This window comes from Pelodiscus sinensis, chromosome 2 (genome assembly GCF_052426305.1).
Source record: "Pelodiscus sinensis isolate ZL-2025 chromosome 2, ASM5242630v1, whole genome shotgun sequence".
NCBI classification, from domain to species: domain Eukaryota; kingdom Metazoa; phylum Chordata; order Testudines; family Trionychidae; genus Pelodiscus; species Pelodiscus sinensis.
Window position 1 is genome coordinate 134,602,989 of NC_143053.1, and position 26,507 is coordinate 134,629,495.

Genomic DNA, 26,507 nt, shown 5'->3' on the forward strand with positions numbered 1-26,507 from the left:
GCAAAAAGGCTACTGTGGATGGGCAACAGGGATTTCTTGCACAAGAAATCCCTATGGCTAAAATGGCCATCAGAGCTTTCTTGTGCAAGAGCATCCACACTGCCGTGGACACTCTTGCGCAAAAGCACGTGGCAGTGTAGACGCACTCTTGCGCAAGAAGCCTGTAGTGTAGACGTAGCCTCAGTGTTTACTTTTTTATTATGTTAGAAAATGGTAAATAACTCATTTTTTATTTACTAGATTTTGTGTTGAGTTCTATTTAGATGGTAAAATCAAATGCAAATAAAATATAGTAATTCCTCATTTAACACGGTAGATAACGTTTCAGAAAACGATCGTGCTAAGTGAAAACATATTATGTGGGGTGAAAATAACGGAAAAAGTGGGGGTTGCGTTTGCACTTGTGGCTCCTGCCTGCACTTGTTAGCAGCTGGGACCGGGACATAAGGTTGAGGGAGAAAGGGGACTGGGTTATAGCAGGGAGGACAGGTGTTTGGCTCTGGGAAAGGAAAGAGGAGGACAAGGGAGAGGGCTTGCACCCTGCGGCTGGGTTCCCCAGCTGGCCAGTCACCGGCAGCTGCACAGGGCTTCCCCTGCCTCCTTGCAAAGTGGCAGAGGTTCGCCGCTTGCTGCTCTGTTCCCCGGCGGCCCCCTCTGGCCAGATGCCTCGCTCCCTCTCCTCCGCCCCCCACTTGCAGCTGGCAGCTGGGTTTCCCCAGCTGGCCAGTTGCCAGCAGCTGCGCAGGGCTTCCCCTACCTCTTTGCTCCTTGTCTGGTGAGGAGGGGTCGCTGGGGAACAGCGCGGTGAGTGGCGAACCTCCGCCTCTTTGCAAAGAGGTAGGGGAAGCCCCATGCAGCTGCCAGCGACCAGCCAGCTGGGGAAATCCATTAGCCTGAGAGGAAGGCTAATTAGGACACCTGTTGCCAGTTAAGGCTGATGGGAACACCATAAAAAACCTCTCCCTCAGGAAAGCTGGGAGAGAAGGAAGGAGAGGTGTGGCTGGAGGAGACAAACTCAGGAGGACAACCACCTAACAGGGCTGTTCCTAGACTCAAGGGAAGAGGCACCCAGGGAGTGGTTGGCCAAGTGGCACAGTGAGGGGCTTGCATTCCAGTGGGGCAAGGATCTAGCCTCATAAGACTACTTTGAGCTGCCCCACAGGGCCCTGGGCCGGAACCCGGAGCAAGTGGGTGGATCTGGGTTCCCTCCAACCCTGCTCTTGGCTGGTTGGGTATCGGAAAGCAGCACCATTCGGGGGACTGGCCCTCAAATCCTGGACTAGCAATGATGAAAAGGGCTCTGGGAGCAGGGTACCCTTGCCTTCTCAGCAGTAGTAGGGACACCACAAGCCTCTGAGGCCCACACAAAGACCCCACCAGGAAGCGCAGGCTCAGGGGGCTTAGCCCCGACTTGCCATGATACTTTTTATCCATGTATCTGAATATGAAAACAAGCATGCCTGATTTTTCAACTCCCATGTGGTTTCTTCACTTTGAATTAGTCATTCAACTAAATAAACTGAATAAACTGAAATCAAGAAAATAGCCTCTCTGTGTCTGCAGAAGAGGTTCCTGATGTCAATAACTGGTTTATCATTTTAAAATTCTGGTTCCAGGTAGTTACCAATAACGAACACCAGCACAGTGGTCTGACTGTTAGAAATATGGCAAGCAATGTACTAAATATGATTATTTGTTATTTAATTTAAAAAAGATTAGGCTTTAACGTAAGATGTCAGTTCCAAATTTAATTTTAAACAAGATTTTTAAAACAAATCTGTACTTAAATTAAAACTTTAAATATCTGGGGTTATTTGTTTAAAAAAACATCAATTTTTATGAATGTTAGAAGATAGTAAATATCTCTATTCCATGAGAAAACATTTATTTCAACTTCATTCTGTTATGTCAGAATGAAAAATTATCCTTTTTAAAAACTGAGGATTATGAATACTGAGCTAACTGTCTCTTTTATTGAACAATAAAATTTCTTTTAAGTGTTCAAGCATAGGATGGAGTCAATTTATGGGTTTTCATATAAACTAATTTTGCCCATATAATGCACCCATCTAGCATCAATCTTCATTTAAAGCCATACATGTTTTCTCAGAAGTTACTGGCAATTTCTAAAGCACTACTTAAGAATCCTCTCCTGCAGTGATTCTCAAAAATGTGGTCCGTGGACCACTAGTGGTCTGTGACCATCTTGCAGGTAGACCACAGGCTCAGGACTCCTCCACCATGCAGTGGGGAGCCCACACTGATCCTTTAGCCCTGCACTCTCCCGTGCGGTTGAAGTGCCAGCACTAGCTTCCTGCTGCAGGGAGGGGTAATCTTGAACCCAGATCCAGCTCATGGGGGCAGAAAGCAGCTTTGTACACTGTCGCTCTCTCTCCCCATCTGAGGAAACAGCAGCGCAGGAAACCGCTCACTTGAAGGCTTTCCCCGCTGCTCCCATTGGCAGGAATCACGGCCGATGGGAGAACATAGGAACATAAGAAGAAACAGTGGAAAATAGTGCCTGGGAGTGGTGACTTGCGTGAACCCAACTAAGCAGCCTCCATCCCCCTCATGCCCAGACCCTGTACCTCCAGTCCTCCTGTCACACTCCTCCTGCCACAACCCTGAACACAACCTCTCTCTTGCATCCTCCCTCTTTCCCAAACCCCCTATCCTCAGCTCACTCCTGCACCCAACCTCCCAGTCATATTCCCCACCCCCACTCCTCCTGCACCCATTTTGTTATAGTGGGAGGGTGACAGGTGGTCTGCACAAAGGTCTGCATTTAGCAGAGTGGGCAGCAGGCCAAAATGTTTGAGAACCACTGCTCTACTGAAACGCTTGCTAATAGCTGTCAAATAACTATTCATTATCTACCTGTTGTACATAGACCACACATCAGTATTGGTGAAAGTGGATGGGACATCAGGAGCCTAAGATGGCTTAGCTCTGCTACAGAACTGTATAACTTCGAGAAAGTCATATCACCTCTATGTCTATTTCCCCTCTTATTCTTCATTCAGAGTCTAAGCTCATTTTAGCACAGAGATTCTCATTCTGCATTTGCACAGCTCTGAAGCACAACATGGTCTTCATTTTGGTCAGGGACTGTAAATGTTTCCATAAAATCCAACTTATGCGCTATATCAGCTGCTTTGCAAGTCATGCTTCTTACCATACAGTTCATGGCAAAATGATTGTGCTGTGTCTGCAGCTCCATAGCATGGGGATGACTAGTTCCAATCTCTGTGTAGCTATTCAGAAACAGACCTTTGTTGTGTGTGATCCAGTCAAACATCTACAAGAAAAACAACAAGATCACTCATTTACAACGCAATGACCGGTATAAACAAAGATTGTGATTTAGCATTTTGCAAGAGACACAAAGACTACAACAAGCAAGTTCAAGCTGCAGTTTACTCTTGTTACTTTAACTTTAGTTTTAGTTTTAACCATTTCACATTTCTATAAATGTTCTTTTTGGGATGGAAATGCTATGCTAGATCTCAGCCCAAAGACTGTCTTCAACCCTCATTGCAGCCAAATCTGTTACATTAGATTAGGCTCACAGGAAAAAAATATTTACTTGAAGTGTTATAGTGTTTCATAGGTAATACACAAATAAAGACACTATAAAACATCTATATTTTATGTTGCTAATCTTCTCAATGCTGGCTTGCTATATTCAAAACACCCAAGCTATTAAAAGCCTAATTGTATATATGCTCAAAAATAAAATTTGTATTATGTAATTGCCAGCAGTCCTATCCAGGTCTTATATGTATTACAGAGGTGCAGTGCATTTATAAAAAAATACACATGCTCAAGTACACTCTCACAGCTTCCTTTTTGTCCAGTACAATAGTGAACAAATCCTCTATTATGACAATGCCAAGGTTTTGAAATTCAACATAAAGGCAGGAAATACAAGTTATATTCTCAACCTCCATTTAAGTGAGAACTTGGTACAACTGATGTACCTTGAATTACTGGCTACACTGATAAGTGTGACTTGAAGAATAGCATTCAAGAGGTAGATGAGTTAATCTTATATTTCTTTTTTTTAATTGCCGAATTCTTGTATGTGCATTAACAGAATTAACATTCACGTAGGTTTTTGCATGAAATGTACTATATATTTGATATTAGGGAGCGATTGTTTTGATGGTGAAAGGTAAAACCCTACAGAGAACAAGTAGGACAGGAAGACAGATGCAGAGCTCGATTCCCTGCTGTGATCATTAACTCCTCCATAATTCTAAAATGAAGAGACCACCTGCTCTCTGAGCTTGGTGAAAAGGATTCCTTGATAAAAGAACACAGCAAGGAACCAAAAGTGCTGCCAAGTTCAAAATATCATTCCTAATATACATGAGTTACCAAAGCAACACTAAACAAGTTGTCCAGTGGCACCGTAGAGGCTAACAAAAATATATATAGTATCATGAGCTTTCGTGGGCAAAACCTACTTCAGACAAGCTTGAGTGGAGAAAAAAGCAACACTAGTAACTTCACTTCTCCATTTCTTCATGAGCCAGGAACACAGACTATATTGTAAGTGGCTGGGCTGAATGTCAAGAGCCAGAGCAGGAAGAGCCAAGAGTGTGACAGCCTCAATGTGAGAGGAGTCAGACATACCCGAGCAGAGAGATTAAAAAAATTGAGAAGAAACAAGCTCACATCTTCATAACCCATGTTTACAGATTCGATGTTTCCAAGTTTACATTTGGGCATCCATGCTGCATTGGAATCTCAAACATTACAACTATGCTGGCATATCCAAACTGCTCTCCGTGGACCCACGTCGCGGCTTCAGTTTTTGTAGATGTTTAGCACCATATCCTACAGTTCTTAGCTCTTTACCTAGCTGAAGCTGCACTGTTCATAGTGGGATATGGGAGAATTTGTTTGTGTGAGGTGACAAAGTATTTTGTATAGTTTTAGCCCATAAATACATCTAGCCAAGCCATTCTGAATCCGTACACTCCCAGTTGTCAGACCCATCAACATGAATCCCGACCTGTCAGAAGAATTTTTCCATCTCATGCTGCCAGTCCTTGTTCATGAATCAGGCAGAGCAGATACTGGTTGACATTTGGGTAGCAGTTTTTGAGCTGCCAAAGTCACCTCTCTAAAAGGGGTACTGACATGCCAGCCACAACTTAGCTGATGCTGCTCTCGTCTGTTGCCTTACCAGATACCCTCTATGTCGACCAGAACTTCTGGAGATGGGCCACAGAACCAACTGATGGGACCACCTCATCATACGGACTTGGGGTGACCAGCAAAGCACAGTCCTTTTGCATGAAGAAACAAATGTCCCTGAAGGTATGTGATCAGTTTGCATAATCCTCCCATGCCAAAACACCCACATGATGACAGCCAGACCAGAAACAGGTCACTGTAGCCATCTGGAAGCTGGTACTCCTGCCTGCTACAGGTCCATGGGTAGCCAGTTTAGAGTTGACTAATCATTGTACAAGTTGCAGCAGAGGCTTGATAGGTGATCAGGACTATGAAGTACTGAAAGGCGGTAGGCACTATATATGTTATTGCACAATGTCTGGAAAGACAAGGAAAAAACCTCTTCCAGTAGACTCATGATTTCTCAGTGCTGGATTTCTGAACAGGCATATACAGACAAAGAAATCTAGTGTTGCCTCTAGAGATCAGTACATAAGTCTCTACCACATTAATAGTCATCTGACTTTTAGCTCAAGCCATAGAAAAGACTCTCTAAGTAGTCTTAATGCCACTAGATGGGACAGTACACCACACCCAAAATGAATCTGGCGTAACTGGTGCTGGAGCCAGATGTCCAACAGAAATAAGGGGTGCTTTGTGTGTCCACAGAACAGGTTTGCATGATGCCATGTGTAAGGGGGAAAGAAGTATTATTTTAAGTCATGTTCTGTATGTCACGTTACTGGATTTTAGTAGTCGCACCCACTGTTGTATGTGTGTGTCCCAAATCCAAATTCTGTACAAACTGGGCTATGTGTGTCTAATGAAAGCCCGTGCTATGCTGATTCTGTCAATGCTACTCATATACTTGTATGATTTGGGTGTGTAAAGTTATGAAGATGGGCTCTGTACTGATATTTTACATGTTTTGTGTCTGGGAGACAGTGGCAGGCGTCACCCACCAATTGTGAGGGGTGGTGGCCCAATGAGTGCTGTATGGACAATGGCTCTTAAGGGTTGCCAACTGACACCTGAGGAACACATAATGGCCCCTTGCCTGAGAAGGACATACCTGGGTACTCCAGGGCTCTGTGCCTAAAAAGGACAGACTGGTTTGTGGATCATGTGATCAGCTCCATTTTGGGAGGCACCATCACTCAGGAGAGCAATGGATTTCCCGCCACATGGGCAAGGTTATAAAAGTATCCCGGGGATTCCTCCATCTTGGTCTTCACTTCTGCTCTCCAGTCCAGAAGCACCTTTGCTAAGGACAGAGAGCCAGGAAGGAGTGTTGATTCATCCTAATAAAGGATGTACTCCAGAGACTTAAGTTAGCAATTCATTACATCTCTGCTAAAAGCCTGCATCAAGAACTTGGTGATTAACGTATGTAATGTGCTTTCTTTAACAACTGTACTCTGAATCATTTATTTCTTTCATTAACAAACCTTTAGATTTTAGATTCTAAAGGACTGGCCCAACATTCTCTTTTGGGTAAGATCTAAGGTATAAACTGAGCTGGGACTGTGGCTAATCCTTTGGGACAGGGAGAACCTGTTTGGAGTCAGTGAGACTGGTTTAAAAACCTCTCACCTGCGTAAAGTATAGTGCTGGTTATGGCAAAGGTAAAGCCAGAGTGTCTTAGGGGATTGCTTATGAGACTTCTTGATGGCTAAGGTGGCAACTGAAGTAGTGTGTGTGACTAGTTTGGTGCTTATAGAGGAGGGCCCCAGTCTTGGCTGCAAGTAGCCCTAATTTTAAGCAGTTTGCCCTGATTTGAGCCTCTCTGTGGTGCCTCCTGACCATGTGTCATATTACAGGGTAAAAGGCAGCTATGGGAGTTTAAGTGTGCTAGTAATATGAATTCTGGAAACACTTTCATGAAATGTGTGGAGATGTTATACATTTTATGAATATTGGGCAGGTATTTGAACTTAGTTTCTGGATTACTCTGATGAAGTTTGCAAATTTTTATGATGAAATTTACCGAAATTGGGCATGTGATGATCATTATTAACATTTACTGCTTAACATTACATATTACAGAACTTGATACTGTAGCTTTCTGTGGAATTAAACTCTTTATTTTATTCATGTATTAAGATACCAAAATGAGAACCAGAAAAGCAGACCAGCTACCCTCAAAACATACAACATAATAACAAAGTTCTGTGCCAGAGCAGTGAAAGATGCATGTTACCACATGACATGATCAACTATTCCTGGGTGTCTCCTTGATTTTCTGGTGTGGTTACATGTGTAGGCTTCAACTGGACTGGAAAGGATGAATCCAGAAGGTACATCTGTCCATTCCATGTGCTACTCATTGCCTGTGACATGTAGCAATCAAACAGCTGAACTGTCCAAAGGCTACACAGTGCAGGACACAATAGTGTGGAGGAAAGTCAAGGCATGGGGCTGGAGCAGCAGCTGAAGGTGGCAGTAGAACCTGCAGCCTGGCAGACATGAGCACAAATAAAAGCTCAAACTGCTCCTTTTGTTGCACTCAATCTTCCTCCTTCAACCTGCAGTCATGCTCCATGAAACTCTCTGCCAATTTCCCCTTGCACTGTGCAACTTCTCTCTCTTTCCCCTCTTCTTTCATCCTTATCCCTCTGGTATTTCATTGGGTGCTTCTGGAACACACACTCTCCTCTCAGATCATCTCAAATTTTCTTCTTGCCCACAGTAGGTAGATCCACTCCCCCAAGCTCCTAGTGCCATGTATTTGCCCTACAAAAGAGGAAGGGTCTCGAAAGAAAAACACATTATTGTCCAGCCATGATAAACAAAATTATATTTTCCTCCTTATCAAAGGGACTGCTTTAGTTCAAAGTAAAAAAAAAAGTGACTTATCAATTGACTATTTTATTCTCACAAAAAATGGCCACTGAAGATCTCTGCAGCAGCAATGAAAGTCACCATACACCATAGTGAGAAAAAGATCAACAAAAATTATTTCTATTTCCCCTTAATTTTAACATGTTTGGAAGGGCAAACTTATGAGGGCTCTACTTGCTAGCCATAGATTCATCAGTCCTTTCAGGCTGGACAAGCTCTGGAAAACACTGGTACTCTGGAGATCCCTGAGTGATGAAAGTGTGAACTTTCATTCTAAGCCAACAGTGGAGAGCCATCTGTCCATGCTAAGGATTTGTTTAGCCTTTCAGTCAATATATGGAGGAGCATAAGAGTAAGGCTAAATTTCTGTCATGGAATCCATGACTTTAAGAGACCTCTGTGACATTTTTGCTTCAGTCCGGGAATGGTGGAGATGGAGCTGTTGGCTGATGCCCTGAAGCCAAGGAGACCCCACACTCTCAGCCATCAATGGAATGCTGGTGGGTGGAACTCTGGAGCCCCAGCAGCAGTGAGTCTGGACCCTTCTCATTCTCCATTTTGTCATAGTTATCTTTAATAAAAGTCAGGGACAGGTAACAGACTTCTGAAAATTTTTATTGTCCCTAACTAGTCCATGATTTTCTCTAAATATAACTGTGACAAAATCTTGGAGAGATGGCCACAGATATAAAGCAGAAATCAGCCGATTTACAGGGCTCTTCCCATAACACACCTTTTTCCCTTAGAGACTGAAAAGACAGAACTAAGGACAATGAAGAGCTGTTATTTGGTTAATTGTGTAGTCGATACAATGTGTACTGACTACACAATTAGTCGATAAGGGCTGCTCTTCAGAGCCAGAGCGGGGGTAGCTCCAGAAGACGGCTTGAGCTGAGACTGCTCAGTCCCAGCTCTGGACCATTTCGGCTCTGCATTTTAAATGTAGTAAGAGCCTCCGGACTTGTATTTCTTTTAAAATGCAGAGGCACAGCGGTCCCGGACTGGTGTGAGCCAGGGTTGCTCAGTCCCAGCTCACATCAGGTCCAGCATCCTGTTTGCGGCAGCCCAGGCTGGCCACAGGCAGGGGCTGCTTTGGATGCTCCAAAGTTTAGAGATTAATAATCACTATGTGCACCATTTCGGAGGAAAAGGCAATTCCTGCACAAATTACAATCTGAACATTTTAGAAAATGGGCCAAAACCCACCACTCTGCAAGTGTTTTGGAAATCTAATTTCAGCTTCTCAGGAAGAAGCTACTATTTTTGTAGACAGCTTCTTGATCAAATAAATAGTTATAATTATGGCACATCTTCTGATGCACAACTGCGCTTACTCTAATGCACGGAACTCTTTACCAAATAAATTCTGGTAATGCACACAAATATGAAGTGAGTATTCTTTTTGTGGTCTTTCATTAGACAAATAGCATGTGCACTATTTTCAAGGGAGTTATCAACCTCTAAAAATTAATCTCAGGAAATTATACAGCACATCCATTTTGCCTAGTAATTAACTAGGACTCTAAACGATGTCAGTGTAGGCATCTTGTCCCCACTCTTGGTAGTGGTCAGAATGACAGATTAGACTCAGTCAGGCAACTAGAAACTCAGATGATACATCACTGCATTCATCCTGCTGCAGCAGCAGGACATTACTCTAACAGTATGCATGTTCATTTTAAGCCAGTAAAAATACCATTCTAAAATAAACTTATTGCAACTGAAGTGTCTGTGTGTCACTCAAAATTCAAATTCTGTCAGTTAATCAAGTTTACTGAAACACCAATTATTCACATTAGAAACCAAGTTGAAGAAATACTAAAAGCCACTTTGAATATAACACTCTCCCCAGCCTCAATGGAAAACTGTACCTAGTAGTTCTTGGACAAGATTGTTTTCCAGCTTTCACTTGGCACTTTTTCTTTTAAGCCAGGGAAGATCAACCACAGTACCTGGGAGGTAATGATGCATGTTTGTTTGCCCGCTACCCCACTACAGCCATTTTACCTTTTCAGCATCCTGCTCAAACAGCCTGAGCTGAAAACATTGGTCCAGTTTCAACTTCCGCACATGCCACATCTGATGCAGATGCTGCCGAGTTGAGTGCAGCCGGTCCAACATGGTGGACACTTTGGGTAAAAGGTTCTGCAAGTCTGCGTTCCCTGACCCAGAGTTCTTCTTGGGGAAACTTTCACTGCTCTGTATCCGCTGGAGAAGCTTTTGTCCTTCCAAGTCAAGGTCCTCAATAGGGGCCTTAATGACTTTCTTTTTCAATTGTGAATGCTCCTCAATCATATTTCGAGCACCCTCCAAGTCCTGAGGCAATTCCTTTTTAGCCAATATATCCTGCAGTTCCTCCAGTCTAGACAGCATGTGGGTTGCACTGCTAATGTAGTCCTCAAAGGCAACTCTGATTTCAATCCATTCTTCGTGGTTATACTCCAAACAGCCATCAAATTCTGGAGTTAGCTGAGAGGGGTCAACTACTTTGGTAAGGCCTTCCAGAGATACCATGTTAGTCTAGAACATAATGGAGAACACCACAATCACAAATCCAATGCATTTGGAAAACTCAGTGAAAATACAGTTCTATTTAATATTTTCTGTACTTCCATTTTTAATAGTATAGAATAGTTAAAAATAACCAAGGCAACACACAAGGCTTTACTTACAAAGCACGTGGCCTTAGAAACCACCAAGGCAGCACAGCCTCTTTCTTTCAATATATTTCTATTTCAAGGGGAGCACTCAGGTCAGCTTTGGAAATCCCACTGTCTGTGAGGCAAGATGTTAAACCCTACAGAAACTCAGGAAAAATCTACACTGGCACGTTACAGTGCTATCACTTTCTGGGTCAGCTGTGTGAACCCTCCCAACCCACCCAAATTACAGTGCTGTAAAGCTTCAGTGTGACCCGGGCTGCAGTGCTGGGAGCCACACTCCCAGCATGGTCAGCTAATCCTCGTGTGGAGGTGGTTTACATGGAGCACTGGGAGACCTCTCTCCCAGCACTCATGTCATGGCCACACTTTCAGTTTAAAGCACTGCCACAGCCGCAGCTTAAACAGTTACGTGCAGACAAAGTCTATGTCTCCTGTTCACAAAGGGGTTTTATATCTAACTTATGATTTTAAATAGTATCGTTTAAAATTGTCTCCTGTTTACATTTATTATCTCATCATGCCTAGTGAGAAATGCACTGCTTTTGGCAGGGGCATCCTTAGGCATATGCATCTGGGGTAGGCACCACAGTGGTGCCCTATGCTGCATTTACCTAGGGATGGGAAATTAAGTAGCCGCAGGCAGCACCAGCTCCAGCAGCCCTATCCCCCACAGTAGGCTGTACCCAGCAGCCAGCACCACAATCCCAATTAAGCTGGCCCTCTGCTCTGCCTCCCGGCTGTTCCACAGCTCTGCAGGGCTCTCTCTAGGGCATTGCAGAATCGGGACAACCCCTTTTCTACCCTCACCTTGCCTCCATTCTGCCCCTTCCTCCAAGCCCTTGCCCTCTCTCAAGTGTAATGCTGTTCTGGAAGCCAGAAGAGTAGGATGGGCTGGGGCCATGTAGCTCTGCTTCATGGCAGTGAGTGAGGGATTAGCCCGACTCTTGCCCTGGAGGCTTCCCTGAGCCCTACACTTCAGCATCCCCCTGAAGGGTAGGGTCCTGCCTGGGACTACTGTCAGAATGGATTTACCTGCACTGCTCCCCTTCCAGCCTTGCTGCTATGCTCCTGCTTCCCTCACAGCTCCTATTCCTCTCACAGCCTCAGAGCAACACCCCCTCCCCCCAACCAGGAGGAGGTGGGAGTGCAGGTGCTCAGGCTATGTTGGGCACCACAAATGGTAAAGGATGGCCCTGTCTTTTGGTTACAGTTTTGAAGTACACATTGCACAGTGGAAGGACAAGACTGCAGGCTGGGTGGCTGCTTTTCTTTGCATGTCATACTTGTATTAAGCACAATCACCACTACTTTAGGTAAGCGGAAAAATCTCTGCCCTTTCTAGGAAGTGGCCAAGACCTTCTTCCATGAGTTTAACTCAGAGATAGATTCCTTTAACATGACTAAGAATAAGCCCACACTTCTTGTAGCCCAGCAGCTTGATTTAGCAGGCCTCCAATCCAAATACTGAGGTCCAGCGCAACTATTTTTAATAAAAAGTTGAGCTAGCTGGACCAAATCTCCCCATGGACTAAACAGTAAACCTACATTTTTTCATATTGCTTTTACCTCAAATTCAAACTTAGAGCTGCCGAAGTTAGTCCTTTGTTTTTGCCAGAAGTTGTCTGGCTTGATTATCAGTGCAACATGAATACAACAGGGAAAGGATTCCTGTAAAATCTTTAGCAGAGGCTTAATAGAGTCCCATTTAGATCCACGCATGTCTACAATCACTGTGAATCCTCGTTTACACACTTCTTCACTGGGGAAGAAAGAAGAAAAGAAAATGTTAATATGCACTATTACCAGTTAAAGGCTAAATCAAGTTTCTCCCCTCACTCCTCTTGGTGAATTCAGTGTTTTACCTGTGTAACAACAACAGGATTTGGCCTAAACACTTACAATCGGACATACTAACCATCCTGGTAAAGAAAGCACAAAATTTGCTCTTAGTCAAGGTTAATATTTCATTTCAAGGGTCTCTATGTCGTAATCAATGTTCACTCTTGTGAATTCGCAAACCAACAAGCATATTCACAAGTTGCTTTTCGAAGCTGTTCTAGAATCATGCATTTTTTAAACCTACATTGTATTATCCTAATCTGTACCCCTATGGACAGAAACAGTCCACTTTAGCTGCAACATGCATTAATTAATACCTGATTTTTGATCCCCTTGTGCACATCAATGACATGCATCATCATGTCTGGAGAGCGGAGGTACTGTGTTATGCAAATTATCTGGATAAGTGTCAAACAAATATGCATGAAGACAGTTAAATAGGTATCCATGACAGATGCGTCCAATGTTAAACATTAGCAGTGATGTGGAAGTAAGGTGAAATAACCCAGACTGACTAACCAAAGAGTTAAGTAGAATCTTAAAAACTGCTGATGAAAAAAGCTGTCCAGGCTGCCTACCCATTAGCAAAATGTGAGCTCAGTTTTACTAGCTGAGCAGAGAGAGGCCCCACACTTAACACTACATGGCACTGGAAAAACCTGATTTCTACTACAGGTTACACCTCCCTAAACTGGGACTCTCTCATCCGGCAACACGTGGTTTGGCAGGACCACAGATATTGCTGAACAAGAGCCCCAAGGACAGGAGGGCCAGCAGCTGAAAGCCCCGGGCAAGGCAAAGCTGGTGGGAGTGGGGCCCAGGCATCAACAGCCCGGCAGTGGTAGTGGGGCTGTGGTAGAGGAGCAGCCCTGCAACCGAGCTGGGGCCAGAGCAGTCCATATGTGCTGAGCCAGCAGTGGGGTTGTGCTGTGGCAATCCAATGGGGGCTGCATGCTGGCCCAGCATTGGGGACAGAGCTGTGACAGGCTGGCTGTGGCAGGCCCACAGGGGAAGCCTGTTTGGGGCTGTGGCAGTGGAGCTATGGCAATGGCCACAGCAGGTCGGCAGCCCAATCCAGGCTGCATACCAGCCGGCACTGGTGCCAGTGCCCCAGCAGCGGGGCCAGGGCTGGAGCAGCAGTCATGGCAGCAGGGCTGGGGTAGCTATGCAGCCCAGCCAGCAGCGGGCTTGAAGCAGCTGGACATGGGGAGGGGCAGGAGGCTTAGGGTGCTGGTGGCAGGGGTCCTTCCCTGGTCTGTCAAATTCTGTCATCTGAGACAGCTCAGGTCCTGAGGGTAACCAGACCAAAAAGGTCCAACCTGTACAATCACTGTACTGTCATTCATGACAAAGGAGTGAGATAATGGTCATGGGATAAAGGGTTAAGGCACTAGAGAGTTTCTTCCACCTCCAGCACCAAACACGTACTCTATGGGACTGTTTTAGTGGAAATCAGGTTACTGGAAGCCCCACCCTTCCTGCAACCATTTGAGCCACTCCCGCCAGGCATCTCACCACACCCACACACTCTATATTCTGAGTGACACAATGGCCAAATGACAAACTCACTGTCATAATAACCAGGGCTCGACAAACTGCTGAATCTACTCACCCATGGTGAGTAGATTTCAGCCGGTTGTGCCACGAGCCCCATTCACCAGCGCTTCATGCATGTGCACTGCCGGTCTTGCACATGCGCAGTGCGGGGCTGGCAAGTGGCTCTCGCCAGGGTTTGTCTAGCCCTGATAATAACGATAGTCATTTGGCCAGAGTGCCTCTATAGGCTGGTAGGTGGATCTTCCAAACCCACTAAGCTAAAAGTTGCCTATTTGTGATTCTTGCTTTTTACAAATATCAAAATAAAAATCCATTTCAAGACATGAAAACATGTTTTAAATGTTATTACACACACAAACTTACTTTTTCAGATATATTCTGCAAATTTTGAATTTAGTCTGGGTCAAACTTTTTGTATTACTATTATTTTAGAACTGCCAGCGAACCAGGAAAATCCATTATTCACCTATCTCTATGTACAATCATTACGTATTCTTATTTTTAGTTTGGAATGAAACTGCAGAAAAATGTGAAGGCATGAGTGAATGTGGACCAATCGAAAGACCAGCATTTGAAGCAATATGCCCTCAGCCATATTTTTGTTCGTGAACCAACTAACTATAGTCTGGAGATTTTGTTTATCAATTATCATGCAGCAGATTGATTGAATTCCTCCCTACCTTTTACAAAGTTTAATTTGAGGCTATGTATGTTAAATCAACACGTACTGTTTGTAAGAAAAGCATGGGTGTTTGCCAGATTTTCACAGAATGACGACTATTGGACAAATATTCAGAACACTTTTTATGTAAGCTGTTCATCTATTTATTTTTCAAAAAGCTCATGGCCTCTAGGCCTCAGATAACCTTTAGGTTTGTTAATTTCACATCACATTTTCTCTCATCTTAAGTTTTCCAAAGAACGGTCTAACTGAATGCTGATGTGAAATCAATTTACTCAAAGAAAAGAATTAGTCACATATTTATGTACCCTTATTTTTAGCTCTGAGCAAAAAAACAACACAAAATTGCTATCATGGTACTCACAGAGAGTGAATTTATGACAGGATTTTCAGAAACATCTAATTAATTCACAGTACAAGTCCCAATGACTTTCAACGGATCTTGTGCTCCCAATTAATTTTTTGAAAACCAAGCATTAAACCAGTAGTCATTTCCTGGCAGTGGTCTACTCAGGAAAGGATAAAACCAGATTTATCTTGGACTTCCACTAGGGTAATAGCTGAGCGAAGACAATCCCAACAGGCTTAGACAGAGATCTGTTTATACCATCAAGCACTACTATTACTGTTCATTTTAATAGCTACATCTTAGCCCAGTGGCCTTTCACTTGCTGCTGTAAGTACATGGAAGGAACAGGTGAGGTCAGTGATTCTCTATTTTGCACTTGCTCCTCATCCTCCTGAATAGGTGAGGTATTGCTCCCAGCTTCAAGGGCTGAAGAACATCTTGCCATTAAGTTTAACTCTAAAACTGACCTTCCTCCAGAAAAAACACATTAACAATCCTTCTTCTTAGTGGCTGCTGCTAACTAGTGTTCCACTTTGCCCCTTCCCTATCAAATCCTGTTGAGAATCTCTGGCTTTCTTCACAACTGTATTGGGAAGGGACAAGTGGTACAGAAAGAGCCACTCAAAACAAGCATTCTGCCAAGAGAGTCACGTGACATTAGGAACAGCATGCTTAGGTGAAATGCTTAGCCCCCTATCAACTCATACATTATAGAAGCCTGTTTAAACAAATTTGCACCAAAACAAAAGAAATCAATTTTAGTGCACACTTTTGGGTAGGGATGTCAAATCCAGTTTTACTGATTCACTAGTTACACATATTGTTTAACCCATTAACTGATTAAGGGGCTGTGGGCAGGGGCACTGTTCCAGCACAACTAGAGCATGCCTCCTCCCCCCCACAACTGAGCTAGAAGCAGTCCTTCCCCACCAGACTGTGGGCGGGACAGGGGAAGGAACAGCCACTGTCTGTGGTGGGTCCCCCACAGGGCTGGAGCATCCCCCTGCCCACAAAAAGCAGTGGCTGCAGTGGTCACCAGCCAGTAGATCGGGATCTACCAGCAGATCTTGAAGCCTCCGACAGGTGATCCTGACTGGTTTGGCGAGGAAGCTATCGAACATTGGCCCTTCAGTTGCCCCTCCATCCACTGTCATGCTGCTCCTGCCTTCCGCCTTGGAGCTGCCCCCCTGGGAGCATCCTGCTTGCTGTGCAGAGTGTGGGAGGGAGAGCAGGGGGGGCCCTGATGTCAGGGTGTCACTCCTCCCCCCACTTCTGTACCCCATCTCCACACAGAGAAAAGGGGATGGAGGGAGCTTGGCGATACAAATCTCTGTCCCTCGCATACACTGTGTGTGTCCATCATTCTCACAAACACACAGTGTCCTTCGTTCTCATCTCCTGACCCAACACATACTTCTGGGGCAAAGAGGGGGTTGTTACTTCTGTTACTGCTCGCAAAGTGGGTTATTTTTGGTTTGTGACTGGTCTGTCCATTTCATCCTTTTCATTTCTCTTACACTTACATTTAATTCTTTGAGTAGTGAGTTCTAAAATGCCTAGCCTGTTGTGGCTGGAGTCATTATCCCCATGGTAGCTGCTATTCCTAGAAGTGGCTGGCATGTCCCTACAGCCCCTGAGAAAGTCAGAGCGGGGGGGAGGGTGTCTCCATATACTGTCCTTGCCTGCAAACACCGCTTCTGCAGCACCTATTGATCAATAATGGAGAACCGTTCCCAGTAGAAGTTATGGGGGTCGGTGCCTGTAGATGAGGAGCAACACATGGAGCCACTACAGGGCCAGGGAAGGAGTATGCCTACCTTAACTCCACTGCTCCATCCCTGCGGCAGCTATCAGGCCACTCCCAAGGTGTGCAGAGGAGGGACAAGACTCAAACCCTCCTCCATGAACTACACAGGTGAATGCCCTATCCTCTGATCCACTCCAGAAAGCACCGTACCTCCCTACCTTCAGGGCATACCGTATCTTGCTTTCCAAATGAGGGACCCAGCTACATACCTGGGGCAGCCAGCCCTGGCTGTTTCACCGCTCCCAGAGTCAGTGTAGAGGGGGCTTGATCCCTGCACTCCTCAGGCAAATGCCCTATCCTCTAAGCCACTCCACTGAGATTGGAATGGGAAGCACCTTTGTATGACCATCAGATCACTACCTAGTTCCAACTGACAAGCAGCAGCCGGTCCTTCCTCAGGTAGGCTCAATTTGCTGTTAAGATAGTAAGGGGCATGAATTTGGTATGAACTTGCATACCTCTTTAACCAATTTCATTTCATGACCAAAGAACATGCTGCAGTGCTAACCAACAGTTTCAGTGCTAAGCTTTCATACTTGACAAGTGATCAACTCTTACCTAGGGATACAAGCTAGATATGAGATTAGTCTCCTAAGGTCCTCTTGTCGTATTCTGTCATGATTGCTGCGAGCTGGAAAGGTCAGAATGGGGCCTCCACGTTTATCTCTGCCACCTGAAAAACAAGATTTGCAGTAAGTGCCAAAAGCGTGCTATGTAACACAACAAACCAAGAAGAGTCCCTACCTTGGAGAGTTCACAATCAGACCATAGTTAGAATAAGTCCTTGGTTCTTTTCTAAAAGGTGCGCACATCCACTTCTAAAAGTGGATTTAAAATTTACTAAAAATAAAACCATCCTAAGTGTGGGTCCAAAGACTGTTTTAACTAAGTAACGCCTTGCTGGGATCAGGAAGACCAACACCATACAACTCTATTTTCACCTCTGCAAGCCAATGATATGGCTGATCCCCTGGCAATTTATGGAATATGAATGTCAATGGACCATGCATACAAATGTGGGGGAACTCGTCAGCACTTACATGTGTTTCTCAGAAAATTTAAGTTAGGTGACTAAAAAAGTCAGAAGCCAATTTGAAATTTCCCAGAAGACACACTTAGGCCACTGTAGTCACACTGTTTTAAGATGCGGCGTGTGGCTGCTCTTTATTGCCAGGAGAGAGCTTTTCCAACGACCAAATAAAACTACCTCCTATGAGGGATGGTAGCTCTCACACTGGCAGTACACTTCCTGCCAACAAAGTGCTGTCCAAAATAATGTTTTTCACTGCTAGAGCTTTTGTCATTGGGCCCAGGAGGGCAGGCGGGGGAGAGAGGAGGAAAGTGTTAGCACAACCCTGAGTGACAAAGATTTTAGCAATGAAAGTGTCAATGTAGACAAAAAACCTAAAATAGGCCCAAGGTCTAACTCCTACTGTTTCTTTAACAGGCCTGACAGAAACAAAGCATGTTTCCCTGCTGCGCTGTTTTAGGTTATTTACAATTCCATGAGTGACAGCAAGTTCAGTGACACTTGCTTATTTGACTGTGCAACCACAAAGATTAACATAAGGGGAGATGTCTTAGCCAAAGACAATACTACAGATCTCAGCATACTATCACCATCTGATTGCCTATACAGCATTAAAATAAATGACTTTAATTAAAGTAGTTAGATTACATCAGCATGTGCCTACGTAGAAATGCCTATGGACACTACATAGTTTTGTACTGAGAGCTTCTTTCGTGCATGTCTGTGCACTAAATATGAACTCAACTTTGGTTAATCTCTCTCTATAAAAAAAAAAAATCCTGCTGGACGACAGAATGACATCATCAGTGTCAACAGGCTCTGCCAGAGGGGGAGCCTGGAGTCAGAGAGGGCCTTCCTAACCAGGCTTGGGGGAGGGCAGTTGGTTGCAGACTCCTGGTTGGGGTAGGGAGTCCTATCCAGCAGCCAGCCCGGAGTCCCCATGGAACACCTTGTGTTTCACATGGCTGCAGCATGTGGAGGGCAAACCCCACAGGGTGCGACACAGGGAGGGAGATTCTGATCCAGCAACACCCCTTCAAACTCCAGTTCTCCCTCCTTCCTCACTTCATCCTGTCTGGCTGAAGCAGGGGTCATCTCAGAAACACCCACACACTCCTGAGATCACAAGTACCCCGTCCCAGCCAGCTCCCAGCATGCACTGCACACCCCGCCCCCACTCCCTTGGGCCTCCTGCTTCTCCTCCAGCCAGGCCAGGGCCCACTCCCACTCTGACTAAACAGATGCACAGCAGCAGGAGCCGCCTGAGCGTTTGCTATCCTCAGCTGCCTCTCACTGTGCACTCGCTTGCCCATGCTAACCGTCGCTAGATCCAGTGCCAATAGCTACTCTAGGCGCAAGCTGCTCAGGAGACAGCCATCATGTCTTGCATGGGCATCGCTAGTGCTGGCCGTGGATGGGTTGCAGCATATTGCCCTTGCTGCTGCGGAGCTGGTCGGGCACTGCGCCGCTGCCACGGATGCGTGCATGGACAATGTGAGCAGGTGGCTGCTGTGTTGCATGCCCAAGCTCCTGAACACCGCTTTCACCGTGACTGTGGAGGCCACCAACACGTTCAGCTTGCCAGCTGAAGAGTACTGTGTGCAGACCCATGTGACTGGGGTCACCAAGCCCTGCCACCTGAGAAACACTGCGCAGCCTCACCTACAGCACAGCGCCACCTACCTCATCGACTACAACCAAAATGACACTTCTTGGTGGCAGACCCCGCTCTGCACTAGGAATGCAAGCTAGTAGTCGACTACCCAATAAGCCTAGGCGACAACTCACATTTCCCCTCCCCTGTATCAGAGATGGCGAAGGAGGGAAGCAGGAGCCTGTGCTGGCAGAAGCCCACTTAGAAGCATCGTCTCCGCGGTGCCACCTACCCCGTCCTCCCATCGCACTGCCGCCTCTATCAGATACAGAGGCAGCAAAAGGTGGGGAGTGGGAAATGCGAGTAATTGACTCGACTACTCAATAATCCTAGGCCACAGAGGAGGGGGCGGATGAGCATAGCGAGCAGGGGGCACAACCCCCTCGTGTTCTACAAAGAAAAAACAGCACCACATTCAGTCAGCTCTGTTGAATTACTCAAGTATTATTGGGAGACATTAAGGTGTTGCTTAATTGTTGTTTAATTAAACATGTTATACGACAGACCCTCTACTGCTACTCTCACTGATTATGGAAACCCCCACTTGAGATCTCTGAACCAAAGCTAAAGGTTTGCAATATTTGAGTCTGAAGGTGTTGTGATACAGTAGGGCCAGGAAGCAGTGTGAGCGCACTAAAGGGGAAGTATATAAACCCTAGGCTAATTAAGGCATGGTTCCTTGTAGACTAGGGAATGCTACTACAGACTAATTGAAGCACCTGTAGCCAATTAAGGCATTGTCAGGAACCTGATGTGATACAGCAAGCTAATTAAGATACGGTTCCCTATAGAGCAACTGAAGCACCTGCCGACAATTAAGGTACTGTCAGGAACACCACCTCTCACCTTCCTGCTTCAGCCAGACAGGATGAAGTGAGGAAGGAAGGAGAACTAGAGTTTGGAGGTGTGTTGCTGAGATTTGAGAGACTAGAGAATTGGAGGAAGAGAGATACCCTCTCCCATCATCAAGAACCAAGATAACACTACCCAAGGGAGAAGAGGGTAAGAAACCTGCAGGGTTTGAGAGGTCATAACTCTTCTCTGCTTCCCTTCCTTACCTGTGCTACTAGAGGGGCCCTTGCCTAGCCCGTCCTAGTCCCCACCAAAGAAAGCTCAAGTCCCACCATACCTACATTGATCATTTGTCACAATGTACAAAAACCTTTGACCAATATACTACTTGAAATTTGTCAATCTGTGTACACATTTTACTCTGCTCAGCTTAGTACCAAGATATTTATATTAAAATGTACCCTCAAAATTAAGTTTCGTCCATTAGGCTTCTGTCTTTGACAATAACATTTTAATTTTAGACAACTTAATTTGAATATCTCCTGCAATAATTTCTCAACTTCCCACAATACTCCTCTGCGATCTAGTTTTCATTTTAAAAGGTTATATAGTAGAAATAGTTCCTAGTGTAGACACAGTTAAAGCAAAACTGTTGCTTATACTGGTGTAGCTTGCTTTGCCCATGGAAATATTTTTAATATACTAACAGTTGAACCTCTAGTCAGAAACTCTCTGTACTAGAGGACATCCATAATCTGTTACGATCTGAGTTAGAGGAAGGTCCACTTATGGGTGTGGCCAAGTTTCCCATGGTCCCATAAAGTTTGTTTACAGCTACCAGTCCTGACTCTCAGTGTTCTGTGCTGTTATTTAGCTCTAATTTACCCCTAAATGTTTTCTAAGAGCCCAGTCAGCAGTGGTAACGTAGGGAATGCTGCTAGACAACAGTGACCTCCTGTGGTTCGGCATATTCTCTGATTCAGCACCAGTCCACTCCCAAGGGTGCTGCACGAGAGCAGTGGTTCTCAAAATGCGGTCCATAGGCCATTAGTAATCTGCGGCTGCCTTCTGCATGGTCCGTGGTTTGAGCAAAGCCCTCCACACCCACAATGGAGAGCTGGTGGTGCTGGTGTTCCAGACTCAGTGCTCTCCCTTCCCTGACATGAGGTTGGAGCACCAGCGATGATTTTCCGCTATGGTGAAGGAAGAAAGCCCTGAGCCTTGCTACATGATCTGGTTCATGGGGAAGAAGTGCTCCCTCCTCCCCCCAGCAGCCTGGAGGCTTTCCCTGCTGCTTCCGTTGGACAGAATCCGACCAATAGGAGCAGCAGGAGACCATGCCCAGGAGTGGCGTAGGATGTGAAGACAAGTAAGTGCATTCCCACTAGGGATGTGAATGACTAGTTGATTATCTGATAAGCAAATGCTTTTCAAACAGTTGATGCACTAGTCGACTAGTCGCTTCCTGCCCCCTTGCTGTCTCTTTCAGAAAGAGGCAAAGGGGGAGGAAGTAGAGGATGAGGTGCTTCAAAGCAGCAGCGCCGTATGCAACCCAGGGCCAGACCCTGAGCTCCACGTGGTGTTGCCATTTTGAAATGCCGTGCGCAGCCCAGGGCCAGCTGGGGAGTCCCCAGCTGGTTTGGGCTGCACACAGAATTTCAAAGCAGCAGCATCACCTGGAGCCCAGGAGTGACCTTGGACTGCATGCAGTGCTGCCGCTTTGAATTGCCATTGGGAGCCCGGGATCAGGCTCCCTGCGGCATTTCAAATTGGAAGTGCTGCATGGAGACCAGGTTCAGTCCCCAGCTAACCCCAGGCTCTACACTGCGCTGCTGCTTTGAAATGCCACATGCAGCCCCGTGCCAGCTGGGGACTCTGGCTTCAGGCTGCATGCGGCATTTCAAAGCAGCAACACCACACAAAGTCACCTGGGGACTCCTCCGCTGACCCCGGGCTCCATGCGGCTCTGCCGCTTTGATATGCCATGGGGAGCACGGTGCCAGCGGGGGACTGCTTGAGTGCTCTCTGCAGTGCTTTCGCCTTTGTTTTCGCCCTGGGGCTGTTGCTACATTTCAAAAGGCAGAGGCACCCTTATTGACTAATCGAATACTCAATGCAAATTGCATCAACTAGTCGATTAGCCAATTAACCTAAATTCAATATCCTTAATTCCCACTCCCTCATGCACAGACCCCTGAATCCTTAGCCCCCTCATGTATCCCACCCCCACTGAGACCCCACACCTCCTAGCCTGCTCCTGCACTGTCCCACCTGGCTAGCTACCTATCCCCAGCCTGCTCCTGCACCCCTCCCCTCTGGCCACACACTTGACATTGCCTTGCTCTTGCCTCCTTCTCCTGGTTAGACACCTTACTCTCAGCCTGCTCCTGCACTTCACCTCCCATACAGACCTCCCACCTTCACCCCCTCCTACACTCCACCTCCCACCCGAATCCTGCACCCCCATTCCTCTCACTGGAAGCCTTTTCCCGCACACAGAATCCCCGATTTTTGTCCCAACCCCAGAGCTTAGGGAGTATCCACAAAATCCACTAACCCTAGAACCCCAGAAGAGTAAATCTGGCCTATTGAAAGCCCTGAACCTCAGTCCACCCTGTCCCTCCGCTTCCCCCTTCCCCAGTGGGGCTGAAGTGCCAGAGGAGTGAAGTGTCTCAGTTGGGAACCACATCAGTGAGGGGTGGGCGGGTTTGGGAGGGGAGTTTTTTTGGATCTCACTAGTATGGTCCCCCAGCTGATTTTTCTGTGGGTCAGTGGCCCGACTCAAAAAAGTTTCCCCACCCCTGCCATGAATAAAGAAAACCTGGAAACCTTTTGTGTTGGACATAAATTAATATGTTACTTTATTTAAAATGAAGTTTGATAAACTAACAAAGTTAAAGCGCTTAGTCTGCTTAATTTAAATTAATATTTCCTTTCTTACTGGTTAAATTAAGCCGTTCTCCCAGGCTGCAGCACTAGCAAAATGGCTCAAACGTAATTAATGGCGAGTTTCCATTGGCAACTGGTGGTCCACGGAAACGTTTGCGTTGAGCCAGGTGATCCATGGGCCAAAAAGTTGGAGAACCACTGGTCTAGAGATATTCAACCTGTAGTACAAAGGACAGCTTACTGGGGCACCTTGCAAGTGCAGTACACTGCTACAAGAACACCATTGCACTGCTACTTGTGTAACATGTGCAGTGAAAGAGAGAGGAGCTAAAAATCAGGAGTCCCTTAACTTAAATATTACTTACATTTCTGTATGTTTAAGATCTATGGGAATCATGTTAACGAACTCATGTAACTCAGGCTAAGTCTACACTGGCATATTTCAGCACTAACTTCCTGGTTCAGAGGTGCAAAACCTCCTCCCCCTGGAGCGCAGCAAGTTACAGCACTGTGCAGAACCAGTGTGAAACCAGGCTACAGTGCTGAGAGCCATACTCCCAATGCCATTAGCTACTCAGCTTGTGGAGGAGGTTTATATAGAACACTAGGGGACCTCTCTTCCAGCGCTCATGCCGTGGCCACACTTTCTGTTTAAAGCGCTGCTGCAGCTGCACTTTAAACTCTTAAATATAGACAAAGCCTCGGTCAGCAGCTGCATAAAAAACACCCTTTTGTAAATCCCCTCAAAGGGTACAAAGGTTTATAGCTGCAACCCTTAGCTAGCATTTAGCAGCTCTCAGGACTGAAGTAAGCTGCTTTAGCAGTAAAGCATACGTAAGCTTAACGCAACTGCCACACTAGAGCCAAGACTTTGCGTTAAATCAGACTTCAAGTGGAGAGAGCTTCAGAACTATGCTAGCACAGGCTAGACTGAATTCCCAAGCTGGAATGTGCTTCACCTTGGAGAAAACTTCTAACTAAACTGAGCTCCAAAGAGCTAGAGCAGGCTACATAGCAATGGGTCTCAACCTACGCCCTACTTAGTACACAGCTGTTGCCCACATGATAGTCCCAGGGCTATTCAGGTAGTATATACAAACTGTCTGGATGCAGCCCATATGATGCACAGAGCGCTGCCTACATGGCTCACAATGATAAATAAACTAACAATCACCCCGATACAGCCTCTATGTCCTCCTCAGTAGGGTCTGGACCTTCAGGCAGACTGATTCAAATGAGGTTTCAAAATGTAGATGCAACTCAAAATGGAGTCCCACAGTTGCCAGCAACATCACAGTCTCGCTCAACCCCAAGTGAAATCCAGCACCCCTAAGTAAAAATTGCCGATAATAAGCAACACTCATAAGAATGTACTTATTGTTCTATCTAAAGTAAGACTTGAACTTTTTATTTTAGTAATATAAAACTAAAATTAAATATTAATTCATATGCACCAAATTTCTCTACGTGGAGAGAGAGAGAGGTGTATTTTCTTTCATTGCTTTTTTCCTTTTTCCAGCCAGAATCAGCTAACATGCATCACTTCTTGCAAGGTAAAGTATGCAAGCCTTGCCTACAGTCTCCAGATGGCTAGTTTAAGATTTTTCAGGAAATGCCCATTTGCACAAAATATTATCAATACAACACATTAACAATAAACAGTGGTCTTCAGGGATGCCCCTGATGAACAGCCTAAGTTAAAAGATTTTGTTTCAGATGTGAAAGTAAGATTTTAAAAAGACTGTCTAGTGTTTAGGGTTCCATCCAAAGACTCAGGAGAACAAGGAACCATTTCCTGCTCTGCTACAGACTTCCAATGTGTTCTTGGGCAAGTCACTTAATTTTACAGATAAGAACTGAGACAGACGGACATAATAGTACTTCCTTGTTATCTCATGGGGATGTTTTTGAGAATAAATACATTCAAGATCATATTGTTACATCACTTTTACATGACTGTAAAAAGTACCAGCAAGAGTACATAGTTAATATTTAAATCATCTGATTAAAAAGTTGGATTCAAAACTATGCTGCTAAACTATGTATAATGGGATAGTAGACTAATGGTAAAAGAGGATTTGAGGTCTGGACATATTCTAATCCCAATTACACAAGTCCACTGACTCACTGGAAAAGCTCTGAGTCATTTCATCGTGGGCCTCAATTTGAGATGCCTGCAGTATACTAACATTTTTATCTGCAGTATTGAACAGAGATGGTTTGTGGGAACTCATGTCAGATCTAGTATGTTCTGTGCCTGACTATGCCATTAACTTGTGAACAGTCACTAAAGGTTATTATCAGGGACCTAATTATTTCATTATTTCTTGGTCATAGCAGTTACTTAGAAATGAAAGCCCATATAGCTTCCACTTACCCTGAAATTCCCCGACATTCATTGAAAGGCTTTGTTGAATATTAACACTTTTGGCTAACTTTTGTGGTTCATAACTAGATGAACTAGTGGCTTGATTGGGCATTTATACAATGATCCCCTTCCTAAGTGGTAAAAAGTGTTTTTTGTCTGTGGCTGTCAAACTCCTCCAGCAAAAATACAATCCATGTTAGTAAGACTTTACCTGAAAGATAGGCAACTTTTTCCTTTAAAATTGGTAATACATCCATAGCCTTCATTTCATCATTTTTGCGAAAACCTAGAAGACATAAGAAACAAGGAAATTTGTCAGTGGCTGATAATGCAGTGTAAGGCTTCAATTGAAGTACTGTGTCCAGTTCTGGACACCACATTTCAGTAATGATGTGGAGAAATTGGAGAGGGTCCACAGAAGAGCAACAAAAATGATTAAAGGTCTAGAAAACATGACCTATGAGCAAAGACTGAAAGAATTGGGTTTATTTTAGAAAAGAGAAGACTGAGAGGGGACATAATAAAAACTTTTAAATACTTAAAAGGGTGTCACAAGGAGGAGGGAGAAAAATTATTCTCCTTAACCCCTGTTGATAGGACAAAAAACAGTGGGCTTAAATTTCAACAAGGGAGGCTTAGGTTGGATACTAGAAACAACTTCCTGTCAGGGTGATTAAGCACTGGAATAAACTGCCTAGGGAAGTTGTGGAATATCCACCACTGAAGATATTTAAAAACAGGTTGAACAGACATCTGTCAGGGATGATCCATATGTCTGCCAGACAGTTTAACCAAAAATATCAACACTCCTCCCCTCAAAATAAAAACACTGGGAGAAATATTGGTGAGGGG

At 45.1% G+C, this 26,507-nt stretch overlaps 1 protein-coding gene across 2 annotated transcripts in view; it reads right to left on the minus strand.

The window, feature by feature from the left end:
- The window catches only part of TRIO (trio Rho guanine nucleotide exchange factor), a 414,034-nt gene that overhangs the window by 269,734 nt on the left and 117,793 nt on the right, over nucleotides 1-26,507 (minus strand). For both annotated transcript variants that reach the window (XM_006117079.5, XM_075921462.2), the window contains exons 2-6: nucleotides 25,867-25,941; nucleotides 17,481-17,595; nucleotides 12,255-12,447; nucleotides 10,033-10,545; nucleotides 3,176-3,298 (exon numbers count right to left, since the gene is read on the minus strand). In XM_006117079.5, the coding sequence (XP_006117141.2) occupies nucleotides 3,176-3,298; nucleotides 10,033-10,545; nucleotides 12,255-12,447; nucleotides 17,481-17,595; nucleotides 25,867-25,941 (1,019 nt within the window). The remainder of the gene's footprint in view (nucleotides 1-3,175; nucleotides 3,299-10,032; nucleotides 10,546-12,254; nucleotides 12,448-17,480; nucleotides 17,596-25,866; nucleotides 25,942-26,507) is intronic.